Raw genomic sequence first — 19,474 nt, 5'->3', positions numbered from 1 at the left:
TATTTGATTGGTGTTCACTATTTGAATATAAATCAGGGTAAAATTTATTTTGCACCTCTGTACTGTGTGAAATGTATCATTTACCCTCCTGATGTATAGAAAAACATCAAATACCCCCCTATTTTTAACGGTCAATGGTCAAACTTTAACGATGTTAAATTTGAGTGTGCAATGACTTCTTTACCTTGCTTTATGTCTTATATAATCCCTAATTTTTCGAGGCGTATTTTTTTGTGGATTGCTGACGATTTTTAGCGTTCGTTCAAATTATGGATTTTTTCAAATTTAGTGTTTGATTGTAGATATTTTCAGTTTTCTTTTTCGGGGGATTTTCCTATTATAATATGAAAAGCTTTGTTTTTAATTTGCAATTCTTTTATATAGTTTTATTCCAATTTTAGGGTTTCTTAGGGCTTTTAATTTTCTTATTGTGGGTTTACATTCATAATTTGCAAAGCTTCATTCTTATTTATTCGACTTTTCAAAAAAAAAAAAAAACAAAAACATATAAGAAAAATTGCTGAAAATAGTAAAAAAAAAAAAAAGAAACTTGACTGAATAAAGTGAAAAAATTGGCTAAAAAAAGAAAAAATCTGATGAACATTTGTCAAAATTAAACAACCTATATATATAATTGTTTTGGGGTATTTTCGTAAAAAAAGCCAACATTTCTTTGTAATAGTCGGTCAAAGGGTTTGACTAACAAAAATTAGGAAAAGGCTAACGGCAAGGGGGTGTTTGATAAAGGGGGTGTTTGATGTTTTTCATACATGGAGGTAAATGATATATTTCGTATAGTACAGGGGTGCAAAATGAATTTTTCTCTATAAATTATATAGTAATTAGTTAATATCACTACCATTAAATATTCTTATTTCATAAGTAGTATCTAAACATTAAATATACTATACATACACGGATTTGTAAAATACTTTGGTATCAGTAAGGCAATAACATTAAATAAAATTTCAAATATTCCATAAATTTAAAATACTTATTGAGTTATTCATGTTACACTTGTCCTTCTTGTATAGCATGGAAGATGTACCACTACCTAGAATTAGACCAATTACCAATACCTTATATTGTAAACATCAATTAATAACATATACAATAATAATTTATATAAAATAATATTGAATATGTATTTGACATGAAAAATTTGGTACTCATTTCGTAACGAAATTACTTTTGAAAAGAAACAAAATCAAATAGTAAATTAACCCACAACGACAACAGCTTCCCCTCAATATTATTCAAATAGTTTCCGATGTTGTTGTTGTGCGCACTTCATCCTCTGCTTCTCTTTCTCTTGTTCGTCATTTGCTGCATACAAAAAATGTGCATCCCATTTATATGAACTCATATATGTAATGTTGCATCATATATTATAACTTTAATATATGGAAGATGAACCAAAAAAATTACAAGAGGTCTACAAACTTGAGGGTTCGTACAAAAGAGTAAATTCGGCCATGCTTCACGATCCAACTCTTAAGAAATCGAGAAACACAAGAGGATATAACTTAAAAAAAATAGAGTGAAAGACCAAATTAATTGAATTTTAATGGCGCTCAAACCATTAATTACCTAAGACCCTTGGGTTTCTTGTGTTTGATCATTTATTTTAGATTATTACAGATTAGAAGTTTTAGAGCCGATTAGCAGGGTGTATCAATAGGTAATTTAATTCCAAAAACTGCATTGGAATCGTGTGACTTTGAATTCTAGATACACGCATGCATGGTAGTTTTAATCTCATTAATACAATGAACCATGAAGTTAATTATTACTATTATTATTATTATATTTGTTATTTCTTAACTGATAACTCAATTATGTAATTTTCTTTCAAATTTTATATGTAAAAGTAATTTATTGAGGGCGTTTTTGTACAAACAAAACATGGAAGAAACCCCAACCACATTCATTCTTTTATAATTAGTATAGATAGATAGATATAGATATAGATAATTGACTATGGAAATCATATGATCACTTATACTAATAAAATAAATAAACAACGATAGTAAATTAAACTTAAGAATTTATTTAACCTAAATATTTTAAAATCAATCTTATGATTCACAACTATTTCATCTTATTTCTAGACATATTTCTTATATAGTGGTTATCATTAATATTTTTTTTAATTTTATTTTGTTATTTCTAAATAATTATAATTAACTTGATAACTTTAACTTACATGTTTATGACATGTCACTGAAAAAGTCTATTATGAGTTTTGTATGAAATACATTTTATTTAAGAATTTAAGAAAATAAACTTCGACTTTCGAAATATATTTTAATATATGAAAATATTATCATGATTTTAATATAAATAATAATTTGTTTGAGTTTACATTATTACATTTTCATATTTGTGGAATTTATGTGATAAAAATTATGAGAACTAATTTAAAATTTTGAACTACTCTATGTATCTAATGCTTAACTTAAAATAAAAGAATTTATTTTAAAATAAATTTTTACATATATATGCTTATAATGTATCATTGGAAAACTTTTCAAATGTCGTTTTATACAAATTAAAATTTCAATATGTAGAAAAAAAATCAACAAGAAGAAAATAAACTCTGACCATTGTATAAATATAGAACATGAAAAACCATTTGATATTTAAAAGTACATTATTAAGCTATGTTAATTAGTTTATTATTTTCATTTTTCTTATTACACAATTGACCCTAACTAATTGATAGTATAACTTTGTTATAAGACGTATAATAGGAAGCTCAAAAATGTTATGAAACAAAAAACATTGATTAAAATTAGTAGATAGATAGATACTTATAACAATTTAATGAACAGTTTTTTCTCAAAAAAAAAAAATAAGAATTGAAGAACAATATTGGCATCAAGCTGCAAGCCTAGCTAAAACCCCAACAAGAGGTGCGTTATTAGCGGTAGAAGGCTCAGCCTGCTCGTAATTATCTCTAGCGTCTGTGTACTGATCACTCTGATCGGGCCCACCTACTATTGCACCGGTCAGCACATTAGGGTTTTCTTGGTTCTTGTGGAACCACTCTTCGAAACCTTCTTGGCAACTCATTGGCCTCGAGTCTTTCTTTATCGACACAATTGATGCTCCTCTGTGGTGAACCTGTTTCGGATAGTTTGACCCGAATCCAACCATATAACTCATATTCTTCGGGTTTGAACCTAACATGTAATCCACTTGAGATTTGGCAAAAGCCATTAGGTCATTCGGTCCGACTCTCCCGCTAGCGCATTGGATGTTTTTTTGTGTTTTAGAGAGATAATCGGCATAGGCTGTGATGATGAATGATGCGCTCGTGACGTACTGAAGATTACTCCATTGGAGAAACCACAGAAGCCCGCCGCTCGTCCTCTGCACATTGCTATATCCTTTCTGTATGCAATTGCAAATATATTGCTCTGCGGAGTTCTTCATTTGACCCAAGTTTCCATTTTCGGAAAACTTCCCCTCTAGGATTCTCTGAAATCAATTTCAATGAATTAATTAATTTCACTTTTCAAGCTAAACAAAAATAATTAATTACATTTCGACCTCGATCGTTACTATATCTTAATTAGTGCTCTTTTGCACTTCATCACAAGTTTTACACTTGTTCTCTAGTAGTTAAAAGTTGGTGAATGTTTTTAACCGGATGTGGTCACTTGACTTATTGTTGACAGTTGATTTCTAAACTGGTAAAATAGTTTGCAGGTCCGTGGATGTAGGGTATGATTGTATCCGAGTTACATTAAAAAAAAAAAAGAACCGGTGACATTTTAAAACATACAAATAAATTAAACGACAAGGTGCAATATATATTACCTTTGCAATTAGGACTTGAGCGCCAACAAATTTGTCATCCCAAGAAAACATAGTTCTTGTGCCACCTGAATTTGAAGACCTATTGATGAATTCCAGGTAAGTGTTGTCGTTAGTAGCTCTTTGTAGCCATGCAGCTGCCCACAAAAGTTCATCCTGCCACACAAAAACACACACACATATATATATATATATATATATATATATATATATATATATATATATATATATATATATATATATATATATATATATATATAAACTGCTTAATTAATTTGCTTGGTTTAATATATATTATTGCAATGCAATTCTGGTACGTACCTCAAAACCACTGCTTGAATAAAATTGTCCGGCCACTGAAATGCTGTTTTGGTACTGACCACCTTGTCTTGACGCAAATTCAAATAACTGCCATTTTTTAATTTGCAATTAGTTACCTCCTAGCTAATGTTTAATGTCACTCATCAACTTAATTTTGGTTGTACAATATTTTAATTTAAGTTTACATAAAATTACTTTATTTTTGATCTTTTTTTTTTGCAAATATCCATAACACAAAAACAGAGAGAGAGAGAGAGAGAGAGAGAGAGAGAGAGATGCCTGTTTTGCATGGATGAGAAGTTGGGCCGAATAAGCAGGGCTTGACTTCTTGAAAGCAATAGACGCGGCCGCAAAAGCAGCGGCAGTTTCACCGGCAAGGTCGGCTCCGGGATTATGGTCATCAATCTTGTAAACAGTCCTCGGCGTAGTCATATCTTCAGGCCTCTGCCAGCAAGCATGATCTGAGCCCCCATCCCCAACTTCACCGTACAATACATTAGGCTCTGGATGGGCCTTCATCATATAATCAGTTCCCCATTTTACGGCTTTCAAAGCGTTCCAATACTCATTTCTCGCCTTCAAATTATTCCCGAATTCCACCACACTCCATGCAAGCATCGTCACCGTATACGCCATCGGAAACCCGAATTTCACGTTGTCCCCTGCGTCGTAGTATCCTCCCACAAGGTCAATCTGCATGACAAAATTAATATGAATACCATCCAACCGAGGGAATATTGTAATATCGAAATTTTACCTATAACCGCCTAGCTATTTCAATACATTTAGGCCTCATTTGGTTGTCAAGATAAGATTAGCCAAGATAGATTAAATAATCTAATGAAACCGAATTGTATTATTGAACCTTGTAAGATCCAATAAAAAAACATGCCTAATAGGCAAGATAAGCCATGATAACATAATATTTGCGAGTCGACCCTGCAATTCGTTGAGGATACCAAACATCAAACGTAGTCCAATTATTTAGTTAATCATGGCTAATCTCCCCAACTAAACGAGGCCTTACTAGATTATTAAACAACTAATCGACTATGACACATGCATGTGTTATCGATCAGCCGGTTCACCACGACCCTTATTAACCGTCAACGTAAACATACTACATGAAATAAACATATGACAGGGGGAAAATAGCTAGTGCGTGTATTTTATCTCAAGAATTCAAAATATAATATTGAAAAATAATTAGGGTTACGCAACGCACGTACCCCGCCCGTTTTGCCATCGTGAAGGGCGGAATCTCCTCGCCACTGGACCCTTTGGTCAGGGGGCAACTTCCCTGATCTCTGTGCTTCATAGAACAACAAAGATTTTGTTAGTGCTTCTCCATACTCTCTAGACTTAGCTATATGAACTTGAACTAGCAAACATAAACCAAATGCTAAGATACACAAATTATTAGACATAATTAATTAATGCTTTCGGAGTTTAATTTGCTTGACAAGATCGAGTTGTATGGATAGTTCTTGATTTATAGTAAATAAGACTGAAAAAAAGATAAGGTAACAAGTTAACTGAGAGTGAATACATTTTGCCTTAGGTGAAAGGGGTGAATCTCCAATTCAGATTTTTGTGTAATTAAGAGGAATTTTTGAGTGTTTTGAAGTTGGTATATGAATGGACTGATGAATAGTTCGATGTTAATTAATCCTATAGTTTGGAAAATTTGACTAATTTATGTTGGTAAAAATCATTTATTATTGATACAATCATTAACTTAATTAATCCTATAGTTTGATTTGACCGACTCATGCTGGTTAAAAACATTTATTGATCGTTTATATTTTGTTATATGAGTATGTGATGGAAATTAAAGATCATTATTATTTTCCCCTTTAACTTCTTTTGTTTTTTAATGTTTTTTAATGGTCTTAATGTTAATTTTTCTATATATTTTTGTGGTGCTTGAATTTTTTATTGATATTATATATGTATGTAGATATTAGGGCTGAGACTGGGTTGGTTTTTATCCACCAACCGATCCATTACCGAACATATTTTTAGATGGATAATCAATTTATAACCGACTCATTGGATCGGGTCGAAAATTTCAACCAACCCATCTATAATGGGGCGGTTGGTGGTTTATAAAATTATCAAAAGTTGGTTGACCGATAATTATTGGTCATCCAACTATACTATTAAAATTTTATTAAAAATATAAAATAAAAGCCGTGTTTTCTTAAGTGGTTATTGAAATTATCAAAATAATTAGTATTATAAATTTTAAAACAATCAACAACGGAAAATATTTTGACCAAAATCTTCCACCAGTTTCTTTATGCCCAAACTTAAACAAAAAATCACCAAAACTCCACTAAATCTCTTGTGCATGTTTGAAATTACTTTGAATTTTATAATTATATTTTTTCGTTAAATTGTTATTAATTATTTTAAACTGATAAATGATGATCGCACCATGACATTACGCAAAATGTGGATATTTTTACTCCAATGTTTGAATTTTTTGAAGTGAACTAGGTGGCGGGTATAAACCATCAACCGACCCATTTCGGAACCAAATATTCGGTTGTCAACCATCAACCGACCCATAAAGATTGGGTCGGCAACGGTTTTCAAATTTGAGCAAAAATGGTTTGACGGATGGGTCGGTTTTTAGGCTGGTAATCGACCGACCCAACCCAATCCCAGCCCTAGTAGATATTTTGTGATGATAAATTTTTGTACATTTGAGTTGAACAATTTCATTTAACAATGAAATCTAGAAGTATGATATCTTTGGTCATTATAATTTATGACTCAATTATTATTATTTTCTTGCGATGTCGATAATTTAATACCATTTTTTTGTCCATATTCTTTAATACTTCAAGTATTTCTATATCATCATATATAATTTTGGGAGTAATTACAGTTTTGGTCCCCCAAGTTTGTACGTTTTTCACTTTTGGTCCCTCACTTACCGCCGTCAACAAATTACACATTAATGTTGTCACATTTTAACACATTTAGTCCCTCAGTCTGTTTGACCGTTAAGTAGTAACGGTCAACGGTTATATTTGGGGTTTTTCTTTGAGAAAATTACAATAAGACCCCTGTATTCTTTCAAAATACTCTAAAAACCTCTAAAATTTTATTCAACCATAATTTTTAACCCCAATTTCATCAATTAACCAATTTTAACCAATGAACCCGATTTTTCAAAATTGAGTAATCCGACGTTGACTTTCTTTTTAACTCGGTTGACTATTTTTTCGAGTGATCTGTTTTTGCCGCTGTAGACAGATGTTGAATGTCGGGTTAACAACGTTGACATTTTTTTTCTTGATTTTTATTTTATTTTTATTTAAATTGTTGAGTAATTGGAAAAATATAATTTAAAAAAAAAAAATCAAAGCTGATAATTGACGAGAAAATAATATCAAAAAAAGTCAAAATGAAGAAAAAAGGAAAAAGTCAACGCATCTCAATCAGGGAAAAAAATTAAGACAAAAAAAAAAGATAAAAATTAACGACCGGTGGTAGCCCCAAAAACCGTTGTACTAGAGTGGTTATCTCATTCCAAATTACTCCGCACATGCTTAATTCATCTTCTTTATATTTTTTTCGGAAAAAAATTGGGATGCACTGGCGGTTCCACGAAGAAAAAAATGAGGGGAACAAATTATGGATTTTAGAAAATTGTAAATTGTATTTAGGCCCTAGAATTTTAGATAAAAACTTTGTTAGAAGTTTGTAAATTTAATATTACGATACTAGATATTAATATAGTATTATTATTGTGTTATACAATAATTGTGTTGATAGGAAAAAAAGTCACACGAAAAAGTTCATAAAAAATCAAGAAAAAAAAAGTCAACATTGTTAACCGAGAATACAATGTCGATGAACGGCGTCAAAATCAATATTAAATAAAAAAGTCAATGCTGAAAAAAAATGTAAAAACGGCGGTCAACGGTTTGCGGTAATGGTGGTAAAAATCGGGGTCGTTTGTCAAAATTGAATAAATGATGAAATTGGGGTTAAATTAGGGTTGAATAAAATTTTAGGGGTTTTTAGAATATTTTAAAAGAATGCAGGGGTCTGAGTGCAATTTTGATCTATGAAAAATCCCAAATTCAACCATAATTCAACAGTTGACCATTACTTCTTGACGGTCAAACTGACGGATGGACTAAATATGTTAAAATGTGACAACATTAGTGTGTATTTTGTTAACGGCGGTAAATGGGGGACCAAAAGTGAAAAACGTGCAAACTTGGGGGACCAAAACTGTAACTATCCCATAACTTTGGATATCATGTTTTTTGTGATACTATTATTATTTTTTTACTTGTACTTCTCTTTCTTTCGATTTGTCCAATCTCAATTGTAACACTCGGCGTTCTCGATAGCCTAGTTGTCTATTCTTTCTCACGTCACATTTGCTTGGAGTTTGTGAATTATGTGCAAATTTATTTAGTTGTTTTTCAATTTGCTTTATTTGCTATTTATGTTGTGACTAATTTGCACTATGTGTCTACATGAATATTTTTGATTTTATTCTCTATTTGTGCAACTAAAATGTATTTCATGTATTTAATATAATTGAACACGTGAACTTATGTGATCTACGCGGATTTAATTTTAGTAACATAAGAATTTATTTTATCACAGTACTAGAAAGTTTATATGCTTAATTGATAGTAATCTCATCTCTTTAAATTGACTATGATTGTATGTGTTGCATGCATACATATTTCATGTGTATTTCTACCTGGCTATTCATTTGGCATTTTTTTAAGATAACTTAAATGAAATTGCCAAGAAGTCCCTCTAGATTATTTCAAGTTTCTCCAAATTACAAAAAGACCCCTCTTCCTACTTACTCATTAAGATAGCAAGCATCCAAGACTCTATAAATACCCACCTCTTATTCACAATTCTCTACACCAAAAACATTCTTTAATCTTAAAGTTCAAGATCAAAGTCTACTTCCTTCTTCGTCTTCTTCTCGTTTTTTTCATTAATTCCTAGCTAGTATAGTTCTTCATCTCCAAAAGGAGATTCTTCAACCAAGAAGAGTAAGCAAATCTTTGTTCTTTGTTCTTCGTTTCTTTCTTCAATTTTCGAAAATCCCCTAAGAGCTTTCTCTAATTTTCGAATTTCTTGAAGGATTCTCTAGTGGGTTGCAAATATCCACAAAGTTCTTCAAATTTTGAAAAGATCCTAAGGTAAGAATCATGGAACTCTTGCTACATAAAACTAACATCAATAGTACTTCCTTCTCTTTTCTTTTGAAAAACTCCCATTTTTGATTGTTTGAAAAAATCGAAAGTTTTATGAAAAAAAGTGCTCATAGTATGTTATATTATATGTTTAGTCTCATGCATGTTAAGATCCATGCTTCCATCATTGATCTTTGATGAGAAAAATGATGATGATGTTTTGAATGTTTAATTTCATGTTTAAAGCTTTGCATGTGAGAATCTAACTCTTGATTCTTGATTCTTGAAAGAAAATAGAAGATTAGTAAGAAACCAAAAATTTGATGATGATATGCTATGAAATTAGTTATCCTTATGTTATAATCATTGCATGTTAATATTATTGATGTACTAGTTGTGATTTTACATGTTTAAGGTTTGGATTTGAAGCAAATAAGTTTATTGAGTCTAGAATCTTGAAATAGATTGTTTATTAAAATTACATTTTTTTTATATGTGCATAGATCTGTATATGTTATGGTCATATTCATATGTGGCTTGTAATGTTTGGAATAGAAATAAATAAGTTATGAATTATTTACCAAAATTGTACAAAATCAGAGTCAGTTTAGAATAAGTAATGAAATCTAATGTTTTCATCTTTCAAATTTAGTGACTCCACTTGGAATAAAACCCCAACTTAGAGGGTGTTTGGCTAAGCTTATTTTAAACAGCTGATAAGCTCATACGTCTAATAAAATGTTTTAAGAGCTGATAAGCTGTTACGTCTTATTTTTAGGATTAATTTTTAGAGTGTTTGGATAATGAGCTTATTTCCTATTTTTACTCATTATAAGATTTTAAATAAAAAGGTGGGGTAGAGGTATTTTTAAAAAAGATCTTATTTGCTCTCCAACGTAACAGCTTATTTTTAAAAATATTAAGATCTTTTTGTAAAAAGATACCAAACACTTTGGAAGAGCTTATAAGCACTAAAACATCTTATAAGCTCCTTTTAACATCTTGTAAGCTTAGCCAAACACCCTCTTAGAGGAATCATTTAACATAATATTTGGCAGTAGTTGATATAGTAGATAATTTATAAGAAATGTTTGAAGTCCCCTCCCATGTTCTGAGTTTTAAACTGCACTAATGCGTACCATTTTACTTATTTATCCTAATTTCCTAAGGATTTTTTAAAACTGATTTTTTGGGGCATATAAGACTCATAATAGTATATGGAGTTAATATTTCAAAAGGATTGGATGAATCGGTAAAACGAAATGAATTTTTAAAGTCACTCCTTCTGTTCAGATTTCAAAACTGTACCACCTTAGAAATTTATTTATATCTTTTATTCGGATGGTGATTTTTGTAAACTGTTTCTCAGTGGTTTTAAATACATGTAAATGATTTTTTTGTAAACATTTCTAAGGCGTTTGATTTTTGGTGCAAGAGAAATGATTTTTTCAATTTTAGAATACCAAAACTGTTGGATTTTCTTAAAGATGACTATTTTTATCAAAGTATGATTTCTGATCATGGTTCTAATATCTGAGGTAGGAAAGATATGTTAGTAATGAAGGTGAAACGTCTAAGTTATGGCCTAATAATCTAAGTCTATGTATCATGTTGCATGTCCTAAGAAAGAATTATAGTCAACTAGCCTAGAACTGTGTTATGAATCAAGTGCAAGATTTAGAAAAAAATGATTAATTTATTTCCATGGTAAGTTAGAATACTTGATTTTTTCATATATTATGATATGCGGTACTTTTGAAATAAAGATGTATGTGTTAAGTGATTAGAGTAAAGTAATGCCATATGTGATAATTTTCATAATTCATGATATGACTGATATTGATATGTTATGAATGGCATGGTTATATGATTATGTGATTATAATATGGTTAAAGTTGAAGAATGCCCTTCTTGATGCTACTATGTGATATTAAATGGTTATGTGTACTTCTGTCATGAAATGTAAAACAAAAGTGTTATGTTCTATATGATTATGTGCTCAGTGATTTGATTGAAGATGTGAAGTACATATGTTTTCGTACTTGTTACTTTAATGCTTGTTTATGTGAAAGTAAAGATAAATAGATCATGTAAACTTTGATGTAATTCATTATTAAGTTTAAAATGCATAAAATATGATTTTTCAAAGTTAAAAATGTTTGAAAATTGGTTGTGGATCTAGGTGAATAAGTAAGGGATATCGGGGGGCTGGTATTCCGTTAGTGGTTGATAGTTGGGGTCCACATAGGGACCTGTCCACGTAGGGACTGATTCACATAGGAAGTGGGATTATAAACCACTAATTTGGCTATGGTAAAGTTATAGCCGTGACTATAGTAAAGTTATAGGTCACAAGCTCCAAAATACACGGTTTATTGCGGAACAACACGATTGTTTTTCAAAACGGGCCCAATGTTTTCTCAAGAAAAGTTTTAAAAGTTTAAAGTCTCATTTTCATGCATATTGCATATTAAAGTAAAGAAAAGAAGGGTGTTAAGTACCCGACTTTCGAAATAATATGAAAGGATGTGAAGTATCCTTGAAAGATTTAAAGGTAAAGTAAATGTAAGGTATAGTAAGTGTAAGTTTGAATGAGCGTAAGTTAATTATGTGTTCATGTATATATATTATATATATAAGGCTTTTTTTCAAAACCTTGTTATTACTTACGGATTCTTACTGACTCTTTTTAAAAGCTCATATAGATGTTATCTTTATGTAGGTAACTCATGATCCGAATCCGAGGACAAAGTTGAACCAAGTTTGGGGAAAGCCGAGGGATCGAGCTGCATGGAATTTATATGATTTTAATAAACTTTCGTTTTGGTACTTAAATCTTTTTTGTGTATTGTAATCCGTAGTATTTAAATATGTAATTGGTAAACAATTTTAACCCTTATGTATAATATAATGTTTTCCGTCTAGTCTTGTTATTTTCTGATGTTGTTTGCTTCCGAATTCATTATTCGAAGCAAGAAAAGGTTTAAAGGAAAACGTGGAAGCAAATAAAGAGTGAAATTGTTTTGACTAAATCTATGAAGTGTTCAACTTCAAGGTTTTTTCAAGAAAGATTTTTATCGAACGAAAAATGAAACGAACCACTTCAAATATTTTCAAACTAGAGAAAACTTTACCACCTTTCTCTGGAACTTTATTTTGAAAAACAAAACCGTATTTTTAAAAGGTCTTCCGCTGCAACTTAATAAAAAAATCTTTATACCATTTTCTGGTATAGAGTGTAAAGTAAATGGGGTGCTACATCAATTATCTCATTGCTTTTTAGAAGAAAAAAATAAACAAAATAATAATGTCTTTGTTTCATTTTTTTTCCGGTTAGTCATTATATTGCCTCAACAATGGCTTTTAATTAGTTTTTTATCCTCATTTGTTGATAGTACATTGTTATATGTTGTTTGGAACGATAAAATCATTTTAAGCATATGCTTTTTTATTGCTATGATTTATTTTTCTTCCTATGATAATTAATTATATTAATAATTGACTTATTTTATTTGTGTTAAAACTAATTCTTCATGAAACGGTATTTACCTACACGCGTTTTTAAGATTGTTTTTGTTTCAATGAAATCAATAATAATTCATCATTTACTATCAATTTAAGATATTTACTAATTGGAAATAACATAAATATTCATTTTCCTCAACAATGTTTTGCACTTTTTCAAATAATATATATATATATATATATATATATATATATATATATATATATATATATATATATATATATATATATATATATATATATATATATATATATATATATATATATATATTGAGCTTTCTAAAGAAATCAGATATGACTTAGACTATGTTGAGAACATCTCATGACAATTTTCATGGGTTTTTTGCAAAAACCACCCCTGTGTAATCTCGAATTACTGAAAACGACCTCGTGTTAAAACAATTTAGCAAATACCCCCCTATAAAAATTAGTCAAAGGCAATAAGGCCCTTAAGAGCTCACCGTGCACTTCACTCGCCATGGATGAGAGTGGGGGTTCGTTTTTTGACACGAAATACCAAAATGCAACCATTTTAATTTTATAAGTACCAAAATGAAGTTTTTAAAATTTTCAATTGAGTCCTTTATATTTTCAATTAAGCCATCTTCTTCAACCTCAAGAGCAAACCTCCAATTTTTTCACCATGATTTTTTTCCAGCAAAAACCATCAACCAAATCCATATCTGAACATGAAGTTCATTTCTATTCGAAATCCAAGAAAACAAACGGGAAGAAAAACGGCGCCACCAAATTTTTCGGCACATCCCTGCCCAAACAAAAAAATATACAAAAATACCTCAAGGGAACTGTTCGAGTTTCGAAAAGAATATTCCTTAGAGATGTGTAAAGAATCCCACAGTTTCAAATAGAATGGGGGTTTCGAATATTTCGCGGGCGAATGAAGTCGTCGTAGCTTCGCTCCAAATAAATGTTGGTCGTGCGGGGACAAGCCGCGAAAACGTTGTGGTACCGACCGAACACACTCTGAAAACACCGGGCGTTGTTTATAATTGTGGGCCCGCTACAGTTGTAAGACTTGCCAGAATTACGACTCCAGATGGGAAGACCGTTACTCGAGCTTTCAGTAAGCTATAATATTATTCAGCTAGATTTAATTAGTTTAATTTTATGAAATATAGATTTAAAAAGGGGCAGATGGGTCTAATTAAGATTTTCATTTCTTTTTTTTTTTTAAAATGAAAATTACTAAAAAAACATATTAGGGGTAGTTTAGTCATTTCATATAAGTCAACCATCAATTTTGAAGTAAGGGGCAGTGTGTTTCGTAAAACACAACATAGGGGGGTCCTTGCTAATATTTTTAACACGAGGACTTTTTCGGCAATTCGAAATTTCACAGGGGGTTATGTGCAATTAGCTCCAATTTTCATATGATAATACTTCTGTCAGTTGTAATTAAGCATAATAGCCCTTATATAATAAGTGAGTTTTTTTTAACTTCAAACAACTTTTTTTGTATTTGTATTTATTATTTTATTTTGGAGAAGTTGTTTTTTCGGTCTTAAAGAGGGTGTGTGTGATGATGCTACACCCTGTTATAATAACTGGGTGTCTAATAGCTGCCACCTCTCTTTTCAATTCAATTGGTTTTAAGGTTTTTTATTTATGTATTATCTTTTAACACATTATTCCTCAAATATTCTCTACTATATCTTCTTTTTTCTCTACTTCCAACAATACCACTCTTTTTCTCCGTCTCCGACTATCCTGTTTTTTCTCACCAATTCCGGTAACACTTATATTTTTTCTCTCACAAAGAATCGATATCTTTCTCTCTTCCGTTGAAGAGTGATGTCATGCAATTTTACATGAATATAGAATTTGTGATTAATCCTAATATTTTTTTCATTGAGGAAATATTTTTTATTTTAATTTCTATTGTAAATAATATAGAAAAATGGTTCTTGCTATCCCCACACTTTGTAGTGGTTGTAACTCCAACGTAAGTCCTTTGTAACTTCCAGTGGATTACACATATATAAATGAGAATCTCCCCTCCCCTAAACATCCATAATTATTTCTCTACGTTTGTCTCTCTTGTTGTTCATTTGTGTTCTCTCTTTCTCCTCTCTCAATTATTATTATTTACGTTCTTATGTATTTTCACAATCACAAACCAAAGATCCAGATTAAATAGGCTATTTTACAACACGTTATCAGCACGAAGTGCTCGCCGTTATCGTGGAAAGACAATCGTTCGTAGGGCGAGGATACTCGAAGAATTTGAGGTGCTTGTGGAAAGGTAATTGTTCGCGGGACAAGGTTACTTAGAGAACTTGTGATCCGGGTTTGTATGTGAGCGGTAATCTCGAAAGAATGTATAATATTCTTCGTAATATTTGTTTTTAAGCGTTTCAAATAAACTTTAATCTCCTTGCAATTTTAATTATGTAAGAGATGCATGATAGATCTATTTAATGGTATGAAATATAGAGTATATGTTATGTTCAAGTCAATACTTCATTTATACCGTGGATCATTTGAAAATATGATTTGCTTGCATCTTTATTCTATGAATAGTGTGATGAAAATGTCTTCCTATTTCATATAATAATTGTTGTAGGCATGTGAAATGATATCTTATTATTGAGAAAAAATATTGGGTGTTCAAGTATGAAATATCGTCATGAATTTGGCCGTCTAAATCACGCTATATGATTCTCTGTATTTTGCGATATATGATGATGTCAATGTTTAAGATTCAAAGTGATGAAATCGGGTTATATATTCTTTTGTTTCATGCTCTCTACGTATTATCGCTTATGCACAATGTGATTGTATGCATTTTTCATGGATCTGTTTAGTTAATTGGTAATAAATTATCTCAGTAATTTCAAACTAGTTCATGGAATTTGTATGAGTTATATATACATGATAATTATGATTTATATCATGGCAGTTTATACATTTTTATTATCTTTTATACCAATTCTATTGAGTATGCTATGTCTTTGATGTTTGGCAAATTTTCATTGTCTTAATTACATGAAGACTTTGGACTATCTCTAATAGAGAATTCTATTCAATTGGTCCATTATTTATCTGTTATATGTAATTTTGTGACATAAGTGAGATTAAAAATATTAGGTTCTCTGTTATGGTTTATCTTATGAAATCCATGAATGTGTATGAACATGTGGTGTATGAATTACTAGACCGGAAGTTCTAATAAGTTCAAATATTCATGAAATTGTTTATGAAGGTTAAATTTCCATAAAACACTAATACTCCATACTATATTGATTCAAAACGAAACACATGAGCAAGCTCAAGTACACCCATCTTAATGTATCTGGTAAAAATTGTATGAGGTGAAAAATGGATGTTCAGATCCACCTGCTTAGTATGAAACTGAGAATAGCTGTCCAGCGCAATTTTCTAAGTAAAGTCCAGATCAAGAGACACTTAGACGAAGTCCTTCGTTTGAACTATATTCGTCAATAGAAATTCTCATAAATTATGGAATTATACTCGCTTATCGTTTTGATCACCAATACACTATACTATTGCCTGAAGTAAGGGACATGTGAATTCTATCGTAGTTCATGTAAAATCAGAATCATATTAAAAATATTGATACATGTTATATATGTAGCGGATATGGACATTGTTCACACACTTGTAGTGCGATGAACGTCGTTACTGGAGTTGTAACTAATAATGCCTGTTAGAGTACGTGACCAACAAGCCAACTTGTGGCTGTGGATTTTTCCATTTATTATTGTAATATATAAACATTTTTCGTATTTATGATAAAAACACTTTTTTCGTATTTATAATAAATAAACCTTATTTATTATTATAGTAAATAAACCTTTTATCTTTGTCCCTTTGTCATAAGCATAGATATAGTCCTTACAGTTATTACAAGTACTAGTAATTGATCGTTAGGATCGTGAGATATTTACTTTAGTATTATAACTGTTAAACGTGTTCCTAGTCGAAGGGTTACACCACCAATGAGGATATCGGCCTTTCCCATTAAGAGACTAGCACTTAGTGTATGTGTACTGAATCTCATCAGTAAACGGTATTGTGATATCGGCATACATAAGTGAGTGCGCGTAAGTTGACGAGTTCACTGAACTCCCTCACCCTAGAAATCTCTAAGTGGTTCTCAATAATCGAGTAGAGATATCTATGGTATAGTTGTACACCATTAGTCCTTATGACCTAGACATCACCGTGACTTCACTAGAGGACCAGCTGTATCGTGACCTGTCCCTGATTTCCACCGAGGACCACCCCAAGGGCCATTGTTCGTGCAGTCCGAAATCTAGTGGGAGGTATGTGCATTGTAGTCGGGGATTCGATCGCTAGAATAGTCTTGGATGTCCTGTGTGTTCTCATAGTTTGTAATCTCTAAGTCTCTGGCATGAGCTGAGTAAGTGATGATTAGAGAATTCGATTCTCTAAGTCATGCACATAACGATTACATCACTTAGAACGACCGCACAGTCATTGAACTACTAAGGAGGTCTCGATGAACCAATGCCTCTAGTTCAATCGGGACATATGAATCGAAGCGATCGTACTGTACGCTAACTATATCAAAAGGTTCAAGCAGGCACTTCATTTGTATCTAGGGAATCATGACGCGTAGTTTCTAGACGCCAATCTTGATTCGTTGGGTGATTAAGGTGAAACGAGCTTCATCTTAATCATTACTCTAAGGGACGAGTTTTGACCACAAAGGGTTGTGGGCCCACGGCTAGCTTACACTTGAACCATCGAGGGTCACACTGCTCGTGCACATGAGATCTTTGAATAAACGGTCAAAGATAAAAAAAAATTATCTTTGCATGATAGGAAGTCAATATGATTAGGTCCAACATTTGTAATTTGGAATTATGAATGAGAATAAGAAAAGGAAAAGAATAGGCGAACATCTTAGTGCACTTTCTAAATCGGGAAGTTTCCAAATTTAGTACCTGAAAAGGAGTCTGGGGAATTTTTTCATTCTGAGGGAGTACTGTACTAGGAGCTGGCATCTTATTAACTCTAGGAGGTTCGATATTTTTTGGCTGCCAAAATAAATTAAAAATAAAAATGTTACTGAAAATTGTAGATTAAAACAAAAAAAAAAACAAAAAAAAAAAAACAGAGAGATAATATGACATATAATACCTTTAGCAACTTAGAATTAGGGTGTATTTCTCCTTTGCATCCTCTTTTGTTATGCCCAATTTTGAGGCATCTAGGACATGTCACTGGCAAATTTCTTCTTGAAACTTTGGTTTGAACAACAATTTTAGGGCCTTGTTCATTAGCTGTTTTATTTCTTTTTTTCTTTGGCCTTCCAGCTTGCTTTTTGATAATTGGAGGAATTAGTGGTGGTAATCCAAACTTCACATAGTCATGCTCCTCTGGAACTGGAAAGATTTTGAAGTTGTAAGTGGTCAGGTAAGCCTCTCTAGTGTAGCAAGAATGCACATAATTCTTTGGTTGATGCTTGTTCAAATAAATGGCACTAACTGCATGCTTGCAAGGAATCCCACTCACATCCCACATTCTACATGTACATGTTTTTGTTGCAAGATTGGCTGAGCATTGCCTAATATGAGGCCCCTCATGACACTCTACATCAAACAAATTCCCCCAGACCAAGTGGGGAAGCAATCAGCACTAGCTTGTTTGATTCTCTCCAGTTTCTTGAAAATATTTGGACCAATCTTACCCACATGCTTCAGCATACCATTTTTTTTAACTTGAAATCTTACCATTATAGACTTTCTGATCCACTCGAGCATTGAGACAATGTGCATATCTCTGGCATCTATAATGTAGTTGTTCCAGGTTTCATTCATGCTGTTCACAAGGACCTCACACTTTGCTCTTGGACTGAAATGTGACCTGGCCCAGTTCTGAGGATTAACATTCATTAACCACTGATATGCACAACTACTTTCTTCACCATTCACAACTGTTGGTGGATCAACTTTCTTGATTTCATCCATATAGTACTTTCAGTCATTCAGATTTGTTGTAGAAGCTGCTTTCCAGAATAGATCTTTTAACTTTTTCCCTTTATATATTTATGTTTGAAGTTGGCATACATATGCCTTATGCAGTATCTATGTTCAACACCAGGCATCAGCTCATTCATGGTCTCAACTAGATCTTTTTGTATGTCAGAAATGAAGACCCACCCTCTTTCTTGAACCCCTCCCATGTCTCTAAGTAATCGAATTAAAAACCAGGTCCAAGTCTGTTTGCACTCAGATCCTACAACAGCTACTGAAAGTGGGAACAAGTTGTCATTTCCATCTCTGCAAATGGCACTCAACAGTTGACCCCCAACTGCTCCTTTGAGAAAACAGCCATCCAACCCTACAATTGGTTTACATGCTGCTAAATATCCACTCTTTTGTGCTGCCAACCTAGCATAGAGTCTTAAAAATCTAGGCTGAGTATCATTGGCGATATCTTCAACATTAGTTTGAATCTTGAAACAGCTGCCTGGTTTATGGTGTAGCACTGTTGCCAATAATCTCTCAACAATCCATATTGCTTTTGTATGTCACCCTCCACATTCTTCTTTACCTTTTTCTTTGTTCTATAACACTGCCACCAGCTAATATCTACATTCAGATCCT

The 19,474-nt window shown here is 31.8% G+C and overlaps 1 protein-coding gene across 1 annotated transcript; it reads right to left on the bottom strand.

Moving 5' to 3' along the window:
• Window positions 1-2,880: 2,880 nt before the first annotated feature.
• LOC105969864 (endoglucanase 14) lies at window positions 2,881-18,835 on the bottom strand. The gene is made up of 6 exons (XM_088819006.1): window positions 18,469-18,835; window positions 5,373-5,545; window positions 4,423-4,836; window positions 4,144-4,230; window positions 3,826-3,978; window positions 2,881-3,483 (listed from the first exon to the last, which is right to left on the bottom strand). The coding sequence occupies exons 1-6, from the start codon at window positions 18,833-18,835 to the stop codon at window positions 2,881-2,883; spliced, it is 1,797 nt and encodes a 598-aa protein (XP_088675132.1).
• Between the last annotated feature and the right edge of the window lie 639 nt (window positions 18,836-19,474).

Source organism: Erythranthe guttata, chromosome 6 (assembly GCF_056151865.1).
Source record: "Erythranthe guttata isolate IM_541 chromosome 6, IM_541, whole genome shotgun sequence".
Taxonomy (NCBI): domain Eukaryota; kingdom Viridiplantae; phylum Streptophyta; class Magnoliopsida; order Lamiales; family Phrymaceae; genus Erythranthe; species Erythranthe guttata.
This window is presented reverse-complemented; position numbering and strand designations above follow the sequence as displayed.

Excerpts from the sequence above, each read along its gene's own strand:
- LOC105969864 (XM_088819006.1), bottom strand. The coding sequence starts at position 18,835 with ATGGATGAAATCAAGAAAGTTGATCCACCAACAGTTGTGAATGGTGAA. Across the intron at positions 4,837-5,372 it reads ACGATGGCAAAACGGGCGGG|ATTGACCTTGTGGGAGGATA; the intron begins GTACGTGCGTTG and ends TTTGTCATGCAG. Across the intron at positions 3,484-3,825 it reads CTCAAGTCCTAATTGCAAAG|AGAATCCTAGAGGGGAAGTT; the intron begins GTAATATATATT and ends AATTGATTTCAG.